Source organism: Scyliorhinus canicula, chromosome 18 (assembly GCF_902713615.1).
Source record: "Scyliorhinus canicula chromosome 18, sScyCan1.1, whole genome shotgun sequence".
Lineage (NCBI taxonomy): Eukaryota > Metazoa > Chordata > Chondrichthyes > Carcharhiniformes > Scyliorhinidae > Scyliorhinus > Scyliorhinus canicula.
The window spans coordinates 104,610,114-104,632,227 of NC_052163.1; the positions used below are offsets into that span (position 1 = coordinate 104,610,114).

General features: G+C 45.4%; 1 protein-coding gene across 4 annotated transcripts in view; it reads left to right on the top strand.

The window, feature by feature from the left end:
- Nucleotides 1-22,114, top strand: part of nfic (nuclear factor I/C) — a 550,936-nt gene that overhangs the window by 305,209 nt on the left and 223,613 nt on the right. For all 4 annotated transcript variants that reach the window (XM_038778311.1, XM_038778312.1, XM_038778309.1 and 1 more), the window contains exons 4-5: nucleotides 16,813-16,887; nucleotides 20,508-20,631. In XM_038778311.1, coding sequence (XP_038634239.1) covers nucleotides 16,813-16,887; nucleotides 20,508-20,631 — 199 coding nt within the window. The remainder of the gene's footprint in view (nucleotides 1-16,812; nucleotides 16,888-20,507; nucleotides 20,632-22,114) is intronic.

Here is a 22,114-nt window from a genome sequence, read left to right on the forward strand (position 1 = left end):
TGCGGAGTCTGCACATCCTCCCCGTGTGTGCGTGGGTTTCCTCCGGGTGCTCCGGTTTCCTCCCACAGTCCAAAGATGTGCGGGTCAGGTGGATTGGCCATGCTAAATTGCCCATAGTGTCCTAAAAAGTAAGGTTAAGGGGGTGGTTGTTGGGTTACGGGTATAGGGTGGATACGTGGGTTTGAGTACGGTGATCATGGCTCGGCACAACATCGAGGGCCGAAGGGCCTGTTCTGTGCTGTACTGTTCTATGTTCTATGTTGTGTTTGAACGACCCATTCAGATTGAGCTGGATCTGGAAAGACCTGAAGTAAAGTAAGGCTGCTGTCAAAGATAGTGCAATCCAGCCCAGAAACATCTTTTTGGATTAGTTGCAGGAAAGGCACTGATTCAGCAGTTGGGGTAGTGGCTTTAATCCACAATAAAGTCAGGTGACCCTCGGGCAGCCACCTTTTCAACCTTTTGCGTCCAGTTTTAAAATGTAAAAATCCATCTGGAGTTCAGAATAAGGTATGCCGGCACTGGACATGGATAATACTCTGCTCTGATATTGTTAATATCTTGGCTAGAGATTCCTGTGAAACTTGAGCACAGTTGACTTTTGAATGTCAAATATTCTCTCAATGCCTCACTGGGTTGCTGTGGCAGGATGGATTCTAACCACCATGCTACCATGCTGTTCCCCCTGGTTGGGCATTAGTTTTACAGGTTGGCTGAACTGATTCCAGCACCATTTGTTTCGAGGGTTGTGTTTCTGAAACTGTCCCTTGTGAATACTTGGAGCAAGTAGTCATTCAGAGTATTTTCTCTTTTTGTCTTCCTCTCGGTTTCAAGTCTTTTTGCATCCTTTATAGTTCCCACCCATTTTCACACTCTTACTCTTGTGGTGCAGCAAGATATTTTTATCCTGTTATATCTCAGCTGCAATGCAGTTTCCAGGTTTACCTCTAACCCCACCGCATCACCCTTTCAGTAGATATGCTTCAGCCAAGTCTTATCCTATCTGCAACAGAGAAACAAACAATTGAACCAAGGGAATTGGGAACTTGTGAAACTGAGAAAACAAGCCCAGTTTTGAAATATCCCTCTTAAAGCAGAATACAACACACATCAAAAGATCATGTAACGATTATGCAGTTATGTTGCTAATAAATGATTCATTCAGGTGGATCACTGACTTAAAGGCTGCTAGTGCATTAATTGCTTTTAGCACCTGACTTGCACGCCAATAAGGCATCACAGCTCACTCGATACTAATGTAAGAGTGCAGGCTTGTGTGCATCAACATGACAAACACAAAGGAATTGTGAATGTAATCATCTCATGTCAACAATTGACAGCACTGCGGGGAACAGGTGAACTCCTACTCCTGAAACACACTTTGGGAGGAAATCTCAGTGCTTAAAGCATGGCCACCAATGCTGGGGCAAAGGGTCAGGAGTTGCATAAAAGGTCAGAATTTGAGGAAGACAAACTACCTGGGAGGTAACAGAAATAGGGAGGTGGCAGGTCTTCAAGGGATTTAAACCTGAGGATAATAATTTTAATTTTGGAGTGTTCAGGGATGAATTAATTTGCATTCATATAAAACCTTTCACAACCTCAGGATAGTGCAGGGGTAGGGTTGAGGCTGGTGATGATACAGCAACGGCAGCTGAATGGATCATCTCGATCCTTGTGACAAAGAAGCCCATTATCTCCTCAAGCTTAAGTGTGGAGGAGGCTGGAAAGCAGGGTTTAAGGAGATTGTTGTTAGATTGGGATCGAGATGGGCGGGGGATGGGGGTATATCTTGCTTCCAAAGAGTGATCCTGAAATAGTACCTGCTTTAGGTATGCGAGTGTGAGGGCCAACAGGGCTTAGGAGTATCTGGGGTTGGATAACTGGCTATACCAGTTGTGTCGGGTACTTTCAAGTCTGTGCTGCTTTGACAAAACAAAGGTGGGGGCATGTAAGGAGGAACACCAGGACGAGAAAGAATTAAGGTCTTCATTCGTTTGGGTCCATCAAAGGTAGAGAAGATGAAAAAGCTGAGCAAACTGAGCTGAGCAAAAGCTGGGCAGCATGGCAACATAGTGGTTAGCACAGTTGTTTCACAGCTCCAGGGTCCCAGGTTCGATTCCCGGCTTGGGTCACTGTCTGTATGGAGTCTGCACGTTCTCCCCGTGTGTGCGTGGGTTTCCTCCGGGTGCTTTGGTTTCCTACCATAGTCCAAAGATGTGCAGGTTAGGTGGATTGGCCATGCTAAATTACCCTTGGTGTCCAAAATTGCCCTTAGTGTTGGGTGGGGTTACTGGGTTATGGGGGTAGGGTGGAGGTGTGCGGTTGGGTGGGGTGTTCTTTCCAAGAGCCGGTGCAGACTCGATGGGCCGAATGGCCTCCTTCTGCACTGTAAATCCTATGAAATCGGCAGCTGTAGCATAGTAGGGCAAACACAAAACCAAAGTTTTGGCAGTTTGGAAGTACATTTGTAAGTGACAGGGAAGCATTTATTCCTGAGCCGGATCCGGAAAGACATTAAGTAAAGTAAGGCTGCTATCAAAGATAGCGTAGTCCATCCCAGACACACGTACATGCATACGTTTAATACAATGAATGTGATTGAATGAGGCAGCCTTTCTGTCCAATTTTTGTTACTCCCCCTGAATAGCTAAGTCTTGCCTTTACAGCCGAGCCTCGTTATGAGTCTCCACAGACATTCTAAGTGAGCTGAAACTGGTCGTGACTTCTAGATATTCTGCTGTAGTGATACAGCTGTTCCATCTAAAATTCCCCAGAAAACTGAATTCTTGATGTGGTTAACTGATAGCAAACAGAAAAGTCACTGGAATGTTTGCAAAGCATGGTTGCTGTAATTTTTAACTGTTACATGAAAACAGAGTAATCTGTGCTGCTGAGAAAATGGACACACAAGCATTGCACAAGGCACCCAAACAGGAATCCGTGGGAGGTCACAGAGAAGAGGATGTACCTGTGCTTAAACTGGCACCCCCAGTATCTGTCTGATGACGGAAAGACGAAGGGCGGGAAGTAGCTATTCCTTTCTTGTGGGTAGAACTGTTAGTGTGAAACTCGGTGTGGGTGATACAGTGTGTTATCTGCCGTAACTCATGTTGCCTCTAGATGCCAAAACACTACCACAAAACCAGATTTACATTACAGTTAACACAATAACATATTTCTTTTTAGGGGCTGACGTAACTTTAGGTTGACCTTATTTCAACTTTGTGTTGAATTACAACTGAGCCTTTTTGGTAAGCTTTCCCAGTTTTAAGAAAAAAACAGTTGCTTGACGTCTGTGACCTCAATTCGATGTCACATGCATCACATGGGCATTCCCCACTTAAATTGGCACTAACGCAATTATTTTTGAGCACTTATGATCTTTTATCATGGCATGATTATTTTCTGTCAGAGGGAAAATTGCCGTTAATGTTTGATGTCCATTTGGGGACGATTTCCTAGCCTCGTTCGCCATGGATGCAAATCGTATTACGACCGTTAACTTTCACAAGAGGGCCATAGCAGCATTTGTGTCAGGGAGATCTTGGAATGAAATCTTCCCCACGTCTCCACTGGCGATGTAATCAGGTTCACATCCCACAAATGTGTGAACCTGATTATCATCAATTTAAATAGATTTAACGCCTTACCTTCCAGGTTCGCCATATGTTCCACACCGGTGGGAATCACAAAGCATCGCAGGTGTGTCAGCCAATGTAGCCCCCAGGTTAGAACTGGTTTAGCTCAGTGATCTAGACAGCTGGTTTGTGATGCAGAACAAGGCCAGCAGCGCGGGTTCAATTCCCGTACCAGCTTATCTGAACAGGTGGCGGAATGTGGCGCCTAGGGGCTTTTCATAGTAACTTCATACTTGTGACAATAAAAGGTTATTATTATTAGGTGTCAGGGACATACCAACTTGCCAGAAAGTGGGGTGGGGAAAATTGCTGGCGATTATGGATTGGAGTTGGGGGTGGTTCGCGATGTCTGTGTGGGAGGGGGAAGAGTGGGCCCTGTTTATTAACTTGGCGATTATGGTGCCCTATTTTTTAAAAAAGGCGCCCAGATCTCTGCAGACCCAGGCTTGCTGGCGTCTTAAGGCCCCACGGTTCAAGCACAATAGACATCCCCCTGCTTTTTTTTTTGATAAAGTGTCAGAGGATCTGGAGAGAAAACCTGGCTATTTCACTGTGTTATAACCCGTACGGGTTTTATGGGGTCGAGAAGCTTGCGGAGTACAAGCTCCCCCGATAAGGGGGCGAGGGACCCTTAATGCTTGGCTTTGTATAAATGGAGTCGGCCAGTATGGCACCGACCAGGGAAGACACTGTCCGGGATAGTGCAGAGTGAGTGGTGCAGGAGATACAGGGGATGGAAGTGTACGCCCTAAGGGGTACACTGTAAAGGTGCCTCTCCCTGAACCGCTGCCGCCTTAGCCTGGACCGAACACCGTAAAGGCCCAACCCGGTGGCCGAAGGAAGAGTCTTTCCAATGGGGGGAGACTTCCCTTGAGTCCGCAGACAGGCAGCTAGGTTGATGTGGGGCTTGTGGCCACCGACCCCGTCATGAATGCAGGCCGCAAGTCAACCAGCGGTCCAGTCCAAAAGCCCCAACATAGACAGATACCAGCCCATGGCCTATATTTCCCATTTATATGAGCCAGACGAGGAAGGCGACTGCAGTGGAATTGCATGGCACAACCCCCCCCCCTCCGAGTGGCCCCTACTAAAGTAACAGTGTGGGTGAATGGGCACCTGCTCGATATGGAATTGGACGGCTTTGTAGTCGGGCAAAAGATGTTTGATCACATTCATAGAACAGAGAATATACAGTGCAGAAGGAGGCCATTCGGCACATCGAGTCTGCACCGACCCACTTAAACCCTCATTTCCACTCTACCCCAGTAACCCAATAACCCATCTTAACCTTTTTGGACACTAAGGGCAATTTATCATCGCCAATCCACCTAACCTGCATGTCTTTGGACTGTGGGAGGCAACCGGAGGAAACCCATGCAGACATGGAGAGAACGTCAGACTTCGCACAGCAGTGACCCAGCGGGGAATCTAACCTGGGACCCTGGCGCTGTGTAGCCACAGTGCTAGCCACTCTGCTACCATGCTGCCCCAAACTGTGGGTTCAACTGTGTGGCATTCAACTGTGGATTCAGACCTTGCATTTGAAAGACACCCAGACCAGGTTAGCCACCTACATGGGAGAACCATTGGAAATCATAGGCACTCTTCTCACTCTGATGGTATATGGCCATCAGTTGGTGCGCCATCCGCTTATTGTGGTAAAGGGCTACGGGCCCAGCCCGTTGGCCCATGACTGGTTGCGCCATCTACAGCTGCATTGGCAGCACATCCTCCAGATGGGTTCCAGTGGTTTGGGCGAGGTATTAGGAAAATATCCCGGAGTTCCAACCCAGATTTTGGATGATAAAAGGGGATATAGTCCACATACAGGTCAACCCAGAAGTCCCGTAACAGTATTTCCAGTCGTGCCTGGTTCCCTGTGCGTTGTTGGAAAAGGTGGATACCGAGCTCAATCGATTGGAGTCCTTGGGAATCATTGGGCCCATCCGGTTCACCGATTGGGCAGCGCCAGCAGTACCAGTCAATAAAGCCAGTCAAAATGTTTTGTTTATGTGGGAATTGACGTAAACAAGGCTTCACCACTACCCCATGCCCCACATGGAGGATTTCTATGCGCAGCCTGCAACTACTGAACTTTCATTCATGAAGCTGGATATGAGCCACGCCTCTTTGCAGCTTGTGTTGGATCCTGCCTCCCGCAAATATGTCACCATCAGTATGCACAGGGATTTCTACGAGTATAGGTGGCTGCCTTTCGGAGTCTCCTCTGCCTGTGCTATTTTCCAGCACGTTAATGGAGAACATCGTGCGTGGGCTGCCACATGTGGCTGTCTATTTAAATGATGTGCTCATCACGGGAGTCTCTGAGTAAGAGCGCTTGGACAACTGGATGCTGTGTTAAAGCGGTTCTCTAAGGCTGGTGTCTGCCTACAATGAGCAAAGTGCGTATTTCATACGAGAGAGGTGATCTACCTCGGCTATCAGGTGGACGCCCACCCTGAAGGACAATGCCATTTTTTTTTGAAAATTTCACGTAATATTTTTGAATAATGATGGCAACAATACATTTTGCAAGTTATGATAGCAAAATTTAACAATTATAGTTCATTGTTTAAAGCATCAGAGTCGGCGTGAAAATGCTGTTTGCGATTCGTTCTTTATAGCTGTAGACTTCATGATAGAAGTGGATTCCACGTATGACTGGAGGAAAAAGCGGGGAAAACTACTAGAGTGCCATTTGCTCGGTCAGGCAACATTGTTTGACTTCTCTGGCACAAACCATCGCCCCTTCCCGTATTATGTACTTTATTCCCAATACAGTTACACGTTCGCCATTAGAAGCAGCTTCTAGATCCATTCTATATCCCAAAGCCTCAATGTTTGTGTGGAGTATCTAATATTTCCCCCTGCTCCAGCCCATACTTCACTCCGAGCTCCTTCAATCCCGCAAAACGACCCCCAAGAGACAAATGTTTTAGTATCCTAATTCCTTTCTCCACCCATCTCCGAAAATTTCCATCCCACTTCCCTAGCTCAAATCTGTGGTTCCCCCGAATCGGCAATTCCCGTGACCCTGCCTCCAACCCGAAGTGCTGTTGAAACTGCCTCCAAATTCTCAACGAAGCTATTACTACCAGACTCCCTTAGTATCTCCCCGTGGCCGTCGGGAGTGGCGCTGCCGCTAGCGCCTTCAATCCCAACCCCCTACCCAAACTCTCCTCCATTCTGACCCATTGGGAGTCAACCCCTCTGACCCAGCACCGTACCTTCTCCACATTCGCCGCCCAGTATTAATACATCCGGTTTGGAAGACCCAAACCCCCTGCCTGCCTTTCTCTCTGTAGTAGCACTTTTTTAATTCTGGCTGCCTTCCCTCCCCATATGAACAAGGTAACCATCCGTTCTATCTTTCTTTTTAAAAAAAAAATGCCTTTGGCAGGAAAATTGGTAGGCATTGAAAACGTAAACAGGAATCACGGCAACATATTCATTTTAATCGCCTGTACCCGACCCGCCAGTGACAGAGGGAGACCATCCCACTTTCCCAGATCAGGTTTCATCCTCCCCACCAAACTAGAAATGTTGTACCTACGGAGCCCTCCCGAATCTGGAGCAACCTGCACCCCCAGGTATCTAAAGTGAGTCCCTGCCTCACGGAATGGCAGGACCCCCACCCTCGTCCCCACCTCTGGCCGAGACATCACAAAATATTCACTCGTGTCTAGATTTAATTTGTACCCCGAGAAAGACCCAAACACCCGAAGCAGCTCCAGTATTCCCCCTATTGGCACACTCTGTTCCGACACGTATAATAACAAGTCATCGGCATATAAGGACACCCTATGCTCTATCCCCCCCCCCGCGCTATCCCTTGCCATACACAAACTTCTTAATGCGATGGCCAATGGCTCATTCGCGAGTGCAAACAGCAGGGGGACATAGGACATCCCTGCGTAGTCCCACGGTGGAGAGGAAATTATTCTGAGCTGTTGTTATTTGTGTGGACATTGGCCCTCGGTGCCTTATATAATAGCTTTACCCAGTCCACAAATCTGGATCCAATTCCAATCCGCTCTAGCTTTACCCAGTCCACAAATCTGGGTCCAATTCCAATCTGCTCTGGAGCTGCCATCAAGTACCCCAATTCAAAGCCGGTCAAACGCTTCCTCGGTGTCCAATGCCACAACCACCTCTGTTTCCTTCCCCTCCGCCGGTACCAATACCCTCCTAATGTTCGAAAAAATGCTGCCTCCCTCTCACAAACCCTGTCTGATCTTCACGTATCACCTTCGGGAGGCACTCCTCTAGCCTACCTGCCAGTACCTTCACCAATATCTTTGCGTCCTCGTTTAATAGTGATATGGGCTTATGCGACCCACACTTCGTCAAATCCTTATCTTTCCTAAGTAACAGGGAAATCGATGCCTGCCCCAAAGTTTGTGGTAACACCCCCTTCCCTATCACCTCCTCAAACATCCCCACCATCAGCTTATTTTTGAATTTTTTATAATATCCCACCGGAAACCCATCCGGCCCTGCCCTGCATCCTCCAAATTGCATCTTTTATTTCCTGCTCCACTATCGTCCCCTCTAATGTAGCCCTGTCCCCCCTCCCCTAACATCGCATACTCCAGCCCATCTAGAAATTCCTGTATCTCCTAGCCTCCCCCAGGTTGGCTCTGACCTGTACAACCTCTCCTAGAATTCCTTAAAGACCTTGTTAATCTGATCTGGAACTACCGCCAACTTCCCTGCCGTGTCCCGCACCTGGACAATTTATGGCCACAATTTAACCTAAATGTTTCTAAGTGTGGTAACGAGAGGGAACTGCCACGAGCTTCCCGATGCTCAGCCTGGTGAGGCCATCACCACTATGAAATGGTCCACTTAATGAGGCCACATGGACTTTACGCCACAAATGATGGTCCCAGCGGCTGATTCGCTAACGAAGGCGAGCAGCACCTAAACCTCTCCTACACAGTCAACCCCACTCAGCTCACAGCCATCCCGCTGAGAAGAGCAGCCGCAAGATTCAGGAATGCCGAACTTGGCAGATTACTGAACGCGGTAAAGGCAGGATGGGATGCCCTGTTCCCTCGAGGGTTGTGCAGCCAGTGCTGCCTGGGAGCAAGTGGCAACGGCCGTCAGCTCAGGGAGCGTGACCAGGAGGACCGGCACCCAGTGCTATAAGAAGATCAATGACCTCCACCGGGTCGCACAGGTGAGTTGGCACCCCACCCCCGAGTATGCACATGGCACCGCCCTCACCCAGCACCGCTCCGTGCCCTGACCTACCCATGTCCGGCAGTAACCCCACCCACCGAGGCCCCAGTCCTGCGATGAATGACACGTGCGGCAACGGTGCCTCCTCTGTGTCCCCAAAGGAGAAGTTGGTTCACTACAGACAGGAGAGGGCCTAGACTGGCGGTGGGCTGATGGACATCAGACCTCAGGAAAAGTGAATATCTTCCATTTTATGGTAAAGCTAATAAGATCAAATTGATTCAGAACAATATTAGCAGGGGCGTAAGAGCAGATGATGTCTGCCATCTTGCCTGGGCAGTGATTGTGACCAGTAAGACATAAGCAAATTTGTTCAAATGGAAATTGCACATGATGGAGAGTATCAGCATGAAGAATCAGCATGGGTTGCTGGTCTAAGATTCATTCCTTGACATTCTGCCGTTAAGAGAAAGTTCTTTGGCTGGATTTTCCTCCATGATCTTCCCCTTATAAAACGGGTGGCAGGACCTGTAGCCATTTCTAAACCTTGATGCTCTCCTACCCCAGCTGGAAGGGCAGCAGCTATCAGAGAATCATAGAATCCCTACAGTGTGGAAGGAGGCCACTCGGCCCATCTAGTCTGCGCCGACCTTCTGAAAGAGCACCATATCCCCGTAACCCCACCTAGGTGGATTAGTGTAGCCAATCCACCTAACCTGCACATCTTTGGACTGTGGAAGAAAACTGGAGCACCCGGTAGAAACCCACGCAGACACGGGAAGAATGTGCAAATCCACACAGTCACCTGAGGTCAAAATCGAACCCGGGTCCCTGGAGCTGTGAGGCAGCAGTGTTAACCACTGTGTCTTATTATTACCTGCCACACACATACCGCCGAGGAGACAGAGCCCAGCAAGCTGCCCAATTTCCAAGAAGCAACAAGAAGAGTGGTAGCTGTCCCTGAGGATGTATCCCGACAAGCCCCCTAAGTTGCTAAATGTAGAGTGCGTTAGTTGTGGCCTCCTCTCCCGCTATGTAGCTCTAGACACTTGGCTGGTAGAAGTACAGTGCGATTTGATGCAAACACATTTAGGTTGTTAATCCAATGCCACAGTCACTACACTGTCATACCCACCAAGTATGTGGTTATACTATTATTAGTACCACTTCAATAACAGTGAGCTGCACCACAGGATTCCCACTTACTCACTAACTTGTTCTAATTAACTCAATACAGCACCATTGGCTGTGTTTTCGTACATATTCTTAGCATGCTTGCATTAAATTCATTTTGTTACTGGAGGTATTAACCCATTTATTTCCACACTGTATTGACATAAAAATAAAATTAGATTGATCGTGCATCTCTCTCTTGGTCTGTAGCATTAACTGTTCATAAACTGAGATTTATGGAATTTGGAACTTAATTATAGAATGCAATAATATTCTGCTATGCTGGAGCCAATTACAGTTGCAGCATTATCATTGCCTCTGTGCAGAATCCAGCACCAAGTGGGCATATCAGGACATCTTCTGCAGAGAATATGTTATTATGTTTAGTGTGCATAGGTGGATCTACCAGAATGATTATCAGAATGAATCCATGAATCATGTTTCCCATCGATGCTGCTAGCAGCTAACATATGGCCTTGCCTTCTATAGCCTTGTTGGTTTTCACAGTGAGCAGGCTGTGATTAATGGCCCTAGGAGCTCCAGTAGAGAAGGATGCCCCTTACAGGGATCAATTAATTTTATATATTTTTTTAAATTTAGAGTACCCAATTCATTTTTTCCAATTATGGGGCAATTTAGCATAGCCAATCCACCTAGCCTGCACATTTTTGGATTGTGGGGGCAAAACCCACGCAAACACAGGGAGAATGTGTGAACTCCACACGGACAGTGACCCAGAGCTGGGATCAAACCTGGGACTTCGACGTCATGAGGCAGCAGGGCTAACCCACTGCGCCACCGTGCTACCCACAGGGATCAATTAATGATAGCTAGTATGCAATCACTTGTACAGAACCACAAAACTATGGCATGGTTGGAGCATAGAAGAAGGCTCTTCAATCTGTCCAGTCTGCACTGGCTTTCAAGAGCAATTGAGCTAGTGCCACACCCATCCTTGACCCATGAACCTGAAGATTTTCTACGTTGAAGGTGCTTATGCAATTCCATTTTGAAAGAAACAATTGAATCTGCCTCCACCACCATGTTCGGCAGTGCATTCCAAATCTTAATCACATGTATGTTAAAAGTAAATGTCTTCTCATATAAATAAAAGCAAAATTCTACGGAAGCTGGAGATCTGAAATAAAAAACAAACATTGCTGGAAAAAACTCCACAGCTTTGGCAGCATCTGTGGAGATAGCTAACGGATGGAATTTAATGTTATTTTTCAAAGAGGGCAGTCCATCAGCTGCTTTGCCGGCTTTTTCTGCCAAAGTTTCAAGCCCTTTGGGGGGAAAATAGGAAAAAGTGGAACCCTCAATGTCAAAGCTGGCAGGGTGGGCTCTCAAAGAGCCTGCTCTGCCAGCAACTTCTACTGACAGATCAGGACGCTGTTTTTAAACGGCACCCCGATCTGAAATGTTTATTAAAAAATGACCCCTCCCCAACCTAGACATGAGATTTCTCCCCCCCCCCCCTCTAAACCTCCCCAATAGAAGCCCCCCCCCCCCCCGTCAGTGACATTACCCCTTGGTGGCTGTACTTATCTGTGAACCCTCAGCGGGACCATTTGACAGGACCTGTGGTAAAATCCAGCGACATGATGTCACCCTGCTGGGGTGGGTGGGCAGTAAAGCCTACTAATTTAAATGCATGGTAACGGATTCCCGACCTTTCATGACTGGATCCCATTACGGCATTGCTGCGGAGGGGGGGGGGGGGGAGGGGGGCAATCGAACGCGAAAATCCCGTCGAGTGAAAGCCGTTTTGGGACTTCCTCTCCATCCTCCGCCCCCGCCATCATTGCTTCCCACCGAAATCGGGAGTGGAAAATACCCCCCAAATTTTTGAATCCGGTATAACCCTTCTTTGGAACATTTTCTAAAGTTGCTTTTGTTCTTTTGTCTTTCACCCTTAAACCAGTGTCCTCTGGTTCTCGGCTCCTCTGTCAAAGAGAATGAGCTCCACCTACCTACACTGTCTAGTCCTGATTTTAAACACCTCTATCAAATCTCCTCTCGACTTTCTCAAAGGAGAACAGCTGCAGTATCTTTTCTGCACCCTCTCAAGCCTTCACATCCTTCCTAAAGTATGACATCCAGATTTGGATGCAGTACTCCATTTGAATCAGAACAGTTGTTTCATAAAGATTCATCATAACTTCACTGGTATTATATAATTTACTTTTTCAAATGCTTTCCCAACCTGCCTTGCCTACTTCAACAATTTGTGCACTTATGCCCCCAGATCTCTGGTTCTTGCACCCTTTTTAGCATCGTACCTCTTTGTTGGTATTGCCTATCCTTGCTGTTCCAACCAAAATGTACCACTTCACACTCACCTGCATTAAATATCATGCCAATGGGGCAGCACGGTGGCACAGTGGTTAGCATTGTTGCCTATGGCGCTGAGGACCCGGGTTTGAATCCCAGCCCTGGGTGACTGACCGTGTGGAGTTTGCACATTCTCCCTGTGTATGTGTGGGTTTCACCCCCACAACCCATAAGATGTGCAGGATAGGTAGACTGGCCACACTAAATTGCCCCTTAATTGGAAAAAATAATTGGGTACGCTAACTTTATTTTAAAAAAAATCATGCCAAATTCTGTGTCATCTTGAAATCTATCATTATCCTCCTTCCTGTTCACATGTTTTGTGTCAACTGCAAATTTTGAAATTGTGCCCATTACACCCAAATCTAAATCATCAATATATATCAAAAACCAGTTGTCTCGTGCTAAATCCTCAATACTTTCCTCTAGTCCAAAGAGGAGCCCTTTACCACTGCTCTTCTTTTCCAAGCTGCCACTATCTCTTTTATTTCATAAACTTCCGCTTTTCTGACCGGCTTTTTATGTTTCACTTATCAAAAGTGTTTTGGAAGGACAAGTACACCACACCAACTATGTCATTCTTATGAGCCCTCTCTTGTTACTTCATCAAAAAACTCAATCAAATTGGGTAAACTCAACTTGTCCTTAACAAATCTGTGTTGGCGTTGCTTAATTAATGGACACTTGTCCAAATGACCATTACTTTTATCCCAGATTCTCATTTTGAAAAACTTTCCCACCACCAAGGTTAAATCACTGATCTGTAACTGCTGAGTTTATTCTTACATACTTTTTTTGAACAAGAGTATAACATTTGTAATTATCCTATTGTCTGGTACTACTCCTCTTTCTAAGGGCAATTGGAAGATTGTGACCAGTACCTCCATTACTTCCCACAGGAGCCTTGTGGTCCTGGTGGCTTATGATGTTGAAGTACAGCCAGTCTTTCTAATAACTTCTCTTCATCAATTTTTAGTCCAACAGTAACTCAATTGCCCCCTCCTTCACTATGACTTTGGCAGGTGCAAAGTACTCAGCCATGCCTTCTGCCTCCATGCATTGATACCCTTTTGGGTCCCAAATTGGCATGGCACTATCTACTACCTTTTTACTGTTGGTATATACCACTTCTCCACCCAATTTCTCCGATGGAGTATCCTGCCCATGATATTTCTTGACAGCAGCACCACTGTTAGAAATTACCACTGCTGAAACTCAAGAGAGAGAAGCTTCAGGGAAAAGGACCTTTGAAGATGAGAAGTTTTTATTAACAAGCCAGAGCCAGGCAGGCATCCCAGGTGATCAGGGAGGGGAGCACCTTCAAGCAGTGCACCAAAGCTGCAGGGGCAGCCATTGTTGTCAGGGACCCTCTATTGACCATGGAGCAGCCTTAAAAGAGGGCACACCCTAACTTGACTGTGAGTCCATCCGGGCTCACCTGACAACTATTCCATGTGGTGGCAGCTCTTTTTCATGCCGGCAGAGACAAGAGGGTGGCTTTTTAATTGGGCATTTAATTGGCTGCCCAGTGGATGACCACAATACTGAAGTTTCCATTACTAGTAATATGCTATGGCAGCAGGAGGACATCGGGCTCTCCTCCCAACACCTTCCGCTGTCATTTTACCTATATTTCGTCTCCTAGCCTGTCTCCAAAGGGCTGGCAAAATCTACCTCCCAGCATCTGTACCAAGCTTTCCTTTATCCCAGCATTTAGGCCATTCTGCCCATAGGTCTAGAATTCTAACGTGACAGTAATTTGTGAATGGCAGATACCAAAGCCCAGATGTTCGTTCCTGAGGCCGGCACTGTGAGCCGGGTAATTTCTCAGCTTGCCGTACCTATCTTGGGAGGTGCTTTCCTGAAGAGGACCAATATTGGGGTGTGGGGTGGTATGTGGTCCAGCCTGCACCCCCTGCTGCAAATTAGAAGCAGCCATAGGGCTACGAGTGCCAAGGCAGGCTGGCCAAAAAGTCCCACCTCAATTCTTTAGGATATTTTGCCAATTGTTTTCTCATATTTTAGGCCATCTAACCTTCAACCCTCACAGAGCCAGCCACTCCCCATTCTCATTCCATGACAATGTATGACCTCACAATGTGAATTCACGTTGTAAGCAAGATCCTTTATTTCAGCGTTCCGAGTATTCATCAAAATACCCAAAGCAGGGCAGCACGGTGGCACAGTGGTTGGCACTGCTGTCTCACGACACCGAGGTCCCACATCTGATCCCGGCTCTGGGTCACTATCCGTGTGGGGTTTGCACATTCTCTCCGTGTTTGCGTGGGTTCCACCCCACAACCCAAAGATGTGCAGGCTAGGTGGATTGGCCAAGCTAAATTGCCCCTTAATTGGAAAAAATGAATTGGATATTCTAAATTTATTTTTTAAAATACCCAAAGCTGGCGAATAGGCCTCCGCTGTGAGTAGCTGTGCAGCAGATGACCTTGAGTTGCCATCATTGCCAAGCATGTCTGATGCTTTCCATTCCTTGTATGAGGATCCCACACATGGAATACACACACCTTCACATTGTCACCATGATGTGGAATCTCCTGAGTTTATAGTCAATAACTGCATTAGTCCATCATTCTCTGAAAATACTCATTTGTATACGGAACTGAGAAATCTGGGCTCAGCCGTCTCTCTACTGGAAGCAAACCTCTCATCTTGCAACAAACAGCCTATTGTTCCTCCTACTCCAGCTTTTCAGTGCTCATTGTGTACACCTTGGCATTCTCTCATATTCTTTATATTCCTCAAGATGGGCATAGCAGGGCTGCAGCATGCCAATCCTTGTCATTTGTGGCAGCGCACAGGACTGCTTCATACAGGTTTTGTGTGCTGTGCCATTCTCCCAAAAATATAAAGATGTACATAAATGTAAGGGTGCATCTGCAGGGGACTGCCACTTGAACTTAAATACATTGACCTGGATGTGAAGGAGTATATTGAAGCAAACCAGCAGCTCTGCGTGGGTATTTGCCCATCCACTTCACCATCTCTGTCACCTCTCTCATGTTCCATTGGTTACAGCCTCAATTCCCTAGCCCCAAACAGAGTCTATTCCTGAATTGCAGCATGTCCTCCCCTCGTAGTGGTGGCTTTTTTGTCAAAAAATAGTCTTCTACAGAGAATATGAGGTGGTCTTGATTAACTGTAGAATCAGGACACCCTACAACAATGAAAGTGCTTTTTCCCTTTGCACTGGGAAGAATTGAGAGGGAAGGTGACGCTGTTACAGGTAGAGCATCTGCAGCTTGTGACCAGCGAGTGATTCTGAAATGTGTATGAGATCGTACCATTGGGCTGTTGGAAGAAGGCTCACTGTTTAAATCTGTGTAAAGATTCAAATGTACTTCCTCTCTCTAAGATCCATGGCTTTATAAAAAGTGGCATTGTGTCCAAAAGCAAGGACATTATCATAAACCTATATAAAATACTGGTTCTGCCCTCAGCAGAATATTGTGACCAGTTCTGGGCATCACACTTTAGGAAGGATACAAAGTCATTAGTGCAGAAAAGATTCATGGGAATGGTTGCAAGAATGAGGAGCTTCAGCTACATGATTTGATTGGAGAAACTGGATGTTTTTTTTGGAGAAGAGAAGGTTGAGCAGAAATTTGAGAGAGAGGCTCAACATCATGAGGGAGCTGGACAAGAGTAGATGGGGAAAAATTTGTTCCCATTGGTGGAAGGATCGAGAATCAGAAGACACTGAGTTAAGGTGATTGGCAAAAAGGGGTAGCAGGGTGGCGCAGTGGTTAGCACTGCTGCCTCATGGCGCTGAGGTCCCAGGTTCGATCCTGGCTCTGGGTCACTGTCGGTGTGGAGTTTGCACATTCTCCCCGTGTTTGCGTGGGTTTCGCCCCCACAGCCTAAAGATGTGCAGAGTAGGTGGATTGACATGCTAAATTGCCCCTTAATTGGAAAAAATTAATTGGGTACTTGAAACTTATCTTAAAATAGTGATTGGCAAAGAAAGCAAAAATGACGGGAGGAAAATCCTTTTAATGCAGTGCATGATTAAGGTCTGCAATACACTGTCACAGAGTGTGGTGGAGGCAAATTTACTTGTGATTTTCAAAAGAGAATTATTAACTATCTGAAGGGAGAGCACTTTCAGGGCTGTGGAGAACAGACGTGGTGGAGGAACGAGATGAGTTGCTCTTGCGGACAGCCAGCACAGATACGATGGGCCGAATGCCCTCCTTTGTCCTGTATCTATTCTTTGATTCTAATGTAATGACAACTGGTAATTGAAGGACGGAAAGAAGTCACAATTCTGACACCAGTGCTGAAACTATTGTTATGACCACAGCATTCCTCTTCCCAAAATTTGGTGTTATGCTCTAAGGTGCTGAGTGTCGTACCTCTGGGGAATGCCTCCCCCTAACTTAGTGCTCACACTCCTTTCAGTGAAAAGAAAGTGATACTTTCACAAACTGTTCATTGACTTGTCATGTCTCGTCTTTTGCAGAACACACAGAATTTCACGACAGCTTTGTGACTTCAGGCGTCTTCAATGTAAATGAGCTAGTGCAGGTATCCAGAAGTAAGTGTTGTTTTCATTCAAGTCCCTTTAACAGCTATGGTACCATATTTAGTATAGACCCTTGCAGAATGTCAGATTTGTTCTTCGAAATAGTGACCATTTGTAGTTTTATTTGAAACATTTCACTGATTTATTATTTATATATGATGCTATCATATAGCGAAAACAATGTAAGTCCCTATTTCATTATGGTAAAATAATTTAGGTTTAATTTCACAAAAATGCGTGTAAGGAAAAGCTCAATTCAACTTTTAGGGTTGAATTGTAAGATGCTTACACATGGGCAAGGCTATTCACCCCATCTTAATTCAATCACCTGGAAAGACCTCTAACAACTCTCCGTTGTAGCATCCTGGTGTTTCTTTTGCAAATTATTCCAGTATTTTCTCCCCCACTAGAAATTCAATCCACATGTGAAACACTGTGGGTGGGATTCTCCGCTGCACCTGTTTTCTGGTGCGGCGTGCCCCCAACGGGAGCGGGATTCTCCATCCCAGCAGCAAGCCAATGGGGTTTCCCATTGTCTGCACCCCCATGCCGTTGGGAAATCCGCGGGTGTGAGTGCACTGCCGGCGAATCGCAGGATCCCGGCGATGGAGAATCCAACCCCGTGTGTGAACAGAAAAGTCCTGACTTCAGCCCAAAACTAATTTAAACTTGTGACCCCTTGTTCTTCTCCTGCAGTTCAACTTAAAGTAATAAGATTTTTGTATCCTTAACAATTTTATATACCACTTTAAGTGCGTGTCTCATGCTTCCTTTCTAGTCTGCAAAACGCAGGCTTCTGACATCTTTTCTGGAGGATCATTTTCTCACAACCTGCCAGCTTGAAAACTGGCCTAAAGATTCTAAGTTAATATCTTTTATTTTCTTGGTGTCCCTGATATATAGGGTTACTTGACCTCCTTCTGGGAACTCTGTCTCTGCTCTTGAATGTTAGATTTGCTTCCAGCCTCAGCATTTAGCCATGTTTATGATATTTCCACCACATTGTTAGCTCCCAACAGCCACAACAGTATCCAGTTCCCACCTCTTATTTCTAATGCTTCTGGTGTCTATGTGTGTATATTTTATTATAGATTTGCTTCTTCTCATATTCCCCAGTGTCTGCCCATTCTCAAACTCCTGCTCCTGTGTGTCTTCTCTAGGTATTTGTATTCCACATACCTTTAACTGCTTTTCACATTGACCTCATTTGTGAAACTACTAACTCCATACCTTCCCGCTCGCATCTACATCCATCTAGTTTACATGAGTTCCTGCTGCTGCTTGAACATTACTGCTTAGTTTATGTACAGCCTGTTTCCCCGTACTAGTCACCTTTCTTCCAGCAAAGATTCTCAGTCACTTATGAACATAAGAACTAGGAGCAGGAGTCGGCCATCTGGCCCCTCGAGCCTGCTCCGCCATTCAGTGAGATCATGGCTGATCTTTTGTGGACTCAGCTCCACTTTCCGGCCCGAACACCATAACCCTTAATCCCTTTATTCTTCAAAAAACTATCTGTCTTTACCTTAAAAACATTTAATGAAGGAGCCTCAACTGCTTCACTGGGCAAGGAATTCCATAGATTCACAACCCTTTGGGTGAAGACCTAAATCTAAACTCAGTCCTAAATCTACTTCCCCTTATTTTGAGGCTATGCCCCCTAGTTCTGCTTTCACCTGCCAGTGGAAACAACCTGCCCGCATCTATCCTATCTATTCCCTTCATAATTTTACATGTTTTTATAAAATCCCCCTTCATCCTTCTAAATTCCAACGAGTACAGTCCCAGTCTACTGAACCTCTCCTCGTAATCCAACCCCTTCAGCTTGTTCTTACCCAAGCATTATTTACCACCTCAGTTTCTTTTTATCAACTCCCCTCCTTTTCTTCTAAGCATTGGAACCATGTCAGGAATTATTAATTTGCACACCTCAGTCTTTTGTGCCAATCTCCAAATATGAACTTTTAACATTGCTATGCTCTTTCTCCCTTATGTAATTTACCCCATACATGGACATGAACATTAGTTTCCATCACTACCCTTTCTAACCTTCATTTCATCTGTCGCTCTCATTTACCATCCTGTATGTATTGTCCTATGTCACAAATGACTATGCACTTTCCTAGGTAAAGAACTGCTTGTCTCATATGTGGAACCCCATAACAAATAAACGTCATGGTATCTCTTATGGCCGCTCCTAAAGGAAGGAGTCCACATCAGGTTGCTAGATAAATAATCGATTCATTGGAGTTTTCTACAGAGACTTGCACATGCACAAGCACTCCGAATGAGTTCCCGGCCGGCTTTATACTGGAAGCACTTGGAGACACTGACCCCGTTCAGTGGGAGCACATATTCTCGGAGGGCTTCCGGGAAAATCAAATCCCCAGACTTCGTAGATCTTTGTTAAGGCCCCTTCATGACCGTTTCCACCTTCGATATACTTCTGTCGGTTATTTTCCATTTTTGTTATATTTGTCCTCTTGCTCCCTTCTATTTTTACTTTAATCTCAGTTGTTCACATTTAATTATATGTCTAATAAATACACCTCATTTAGTCATTGCTCTTTGTTATTCCTTGCTTCTTTGTCTGTCCCCTTTGCCTGTGAATTGACTGGGGTGTTCACTTTTTAACAAAGTTGCTCCTGCCCATGATGCTGCTTTTACAATTCTTTAATTTGTTGTCCCTTTTTAGCTCTTCCACTCCCTTTGTTTTACCTTATCTCCCAGAAGCTCCATGGCTGCCACATTACACGTAAGGGTTTGAAGCATTTCAGTCTGTTTTGGAGGGATTTTTTTAAAAGCCTAATGCTGATAACTCCAAATGGATTCTACCTCCGACACACAAGTTCTCCTTTTTTCATTCTTTGCCATGTTCTATGTGGAAAAAAATCTACTTTAAAGACCTGTCTCAAATTGTGAGAAACAATAAAGCAATAAGCAGTTGCGTTATCAATGTATAACTCCTGCCAATATCATTGTTTACACTTATCAGTTGTTTGAATGGACCATTGCAAATTTGTTATTTAAAATATTCCAGAATGAAATTGATTATCTGCTTTTAGCACGGACCAGACACGCACTGTTTATGAATGCTACCTCACATAGTGTGAGGATTTAGGTTTAATGGAAGTTGGCTAAGCCCTTAAGAGAGAGATGCCTACCAGTGACCTCCCTATATTGAAGGGAGGGCAATGGTACAGGAATGATATCACCAGGTTGCTATCATGCATCTCCTTGAAAATAGGTACTGATGGATATATGCGGACCCATCTACCCTCACAAGAACAGTGGGACCCAGTATAAACGAATACAAGCACATGGCAGGATAATACATTAAAAAACCATTCAAGTTTAACAGTGGAGAAAACTAGGGAAGTTACAGATACTTAATTGACAAGATGTACAGAGGAAAGTTTGGTTGACCCTTAGCTGCTGCCTCTGCCAAACTACATTTTTATAAAACAAATTTTTGGAAACATTTTGAAAGAAGTGGGAACATTTGAATTGACTTTATTCAACTGCTGTGTGTTCTTTGGTTGTTAGAGTTGCTCAGACAAGCCCGTAAAGAGCTTTAAATCTGAATTTGATGACAAGTTTTAACAATATGCTTTGATTTCTTTAATTTTTAGCTCCCATTGTGACAGGAACAGGGCCGAATTTCTCTCTTGGAGAGTTACAGGGTCACTTGGCCTATGATTTGAACCCACCAAGTGCAGGGATGAGGAGAACTTTGCCAAGCAGCTCATCAAGCGGGTATGTGACTGAAACTGTATAACCCACAAGGGACAATGAATAGAATTCACTGCAGGACTTACATAAATGGAGATAGGATTTTCTCAGGAAAGTCAAGAATGTGCAAACGTCCAGTGTTTTATTTTTGATGTTACTGGTTTTTACAATCTTTGATCAAAAAGTAAATTCCAAGAGCTGCCAGTGTGATGTGATTTGGAATGCAGAGAGTTGTTGTCGGACTCTCCATAGCTGCTTCTTCTGCCTAAACAGAATCTTCATTATGCCATTATTATCCCATCACAAGGATATCCAGATCCTTGAGAGATCAGGGGTGGGATTTTCAACTGCTGGTTGGCCAACTCTTTGCCTGACAGAGGAATATCTGGTGAGCATTTTGGATACCTGGTTACCCACCTGATTCAATTTTCAGTCAGGCCTTCAAATGGGTGGTGAGCACTGAAGCACAATACAAGCAGGAGGCTGTTGAATAATAGAATCCGGGGTCCCAATGCCTCACAAAGGGCACCAGTTGCAATTTGAAAAAAGACAAGTGAGCATGCTAGTTCCAGTGGTACCATGTATTGAATAACCAACCAGGAGCCATTTTCACCATATGTCGGGATCCACTGCCCTCCCCCAACCAAGCATGCCCTATTTGCTGGTAAGCTGGATGTAAAAGCTGCCAGTGTTTCTTGCACCTGAAACGAGCTAAAGTTGGGCTGAAGTTGACAATTTATCTATGCCATATCTAGATTGTTTATTTGTTTGACACGTTAAAAAAATAAATAACAGAACTTTGAAGATACTGGCTATGTTTTCTGAATAATTATTCAAAGAAGGCAGAGGGGTGTAATTTATTTGTGAGCCCTGGGAACTCCCCAAATTTTTGCACCTTCATCTGGGAGAGCAGGTGAAAAGGTTGTGCCTATGGATTGGATTGGATTGGATTTGTTTATTGTCACGTGTACCGAGGTACAGTGAAAAGTATTTTTCTACGAGCAGCTCAACAGATCATTAAGTACATGGAAAGAAAAGGGATTAAAAGAAAATACATAATAGGGCAACACAAGATATACAATGTAACCACATGAGCACTGGCATCGGATGAAGCATGCAAGGTGTAGTGTTAATGAGGTCAGCCCATAAGAGGGTCATTTAGGAGTCTGGCGACAGTGGGGAAGATGCTGTTTTTGAGTCTGTTCATGCGTGGTCTCAGACTTCTGTATCTCCTGCCCGATGGAAGAAGTTGGAAGAGTGAGTCAGTCAGGTAGGAGGGATCTTTGATTATGCTGCCCGCTTTCCCCAGGCAGCGGGAGACGTAGATGGAGTTAATGGATGGGAGGCAGGTTCATGTGATGGACTGGGCGGTATTCACGACTCTCTGAAGTTTCTTGCGGTCCTGGGCCAAGCAGTTACCATACCAGGCTGTGATGCAGCCCGATAGGATGCTTTCTATGGTGCATCTTTAAAAGTTGGTAAGGGTTAATGTGGACATGCCGAATTT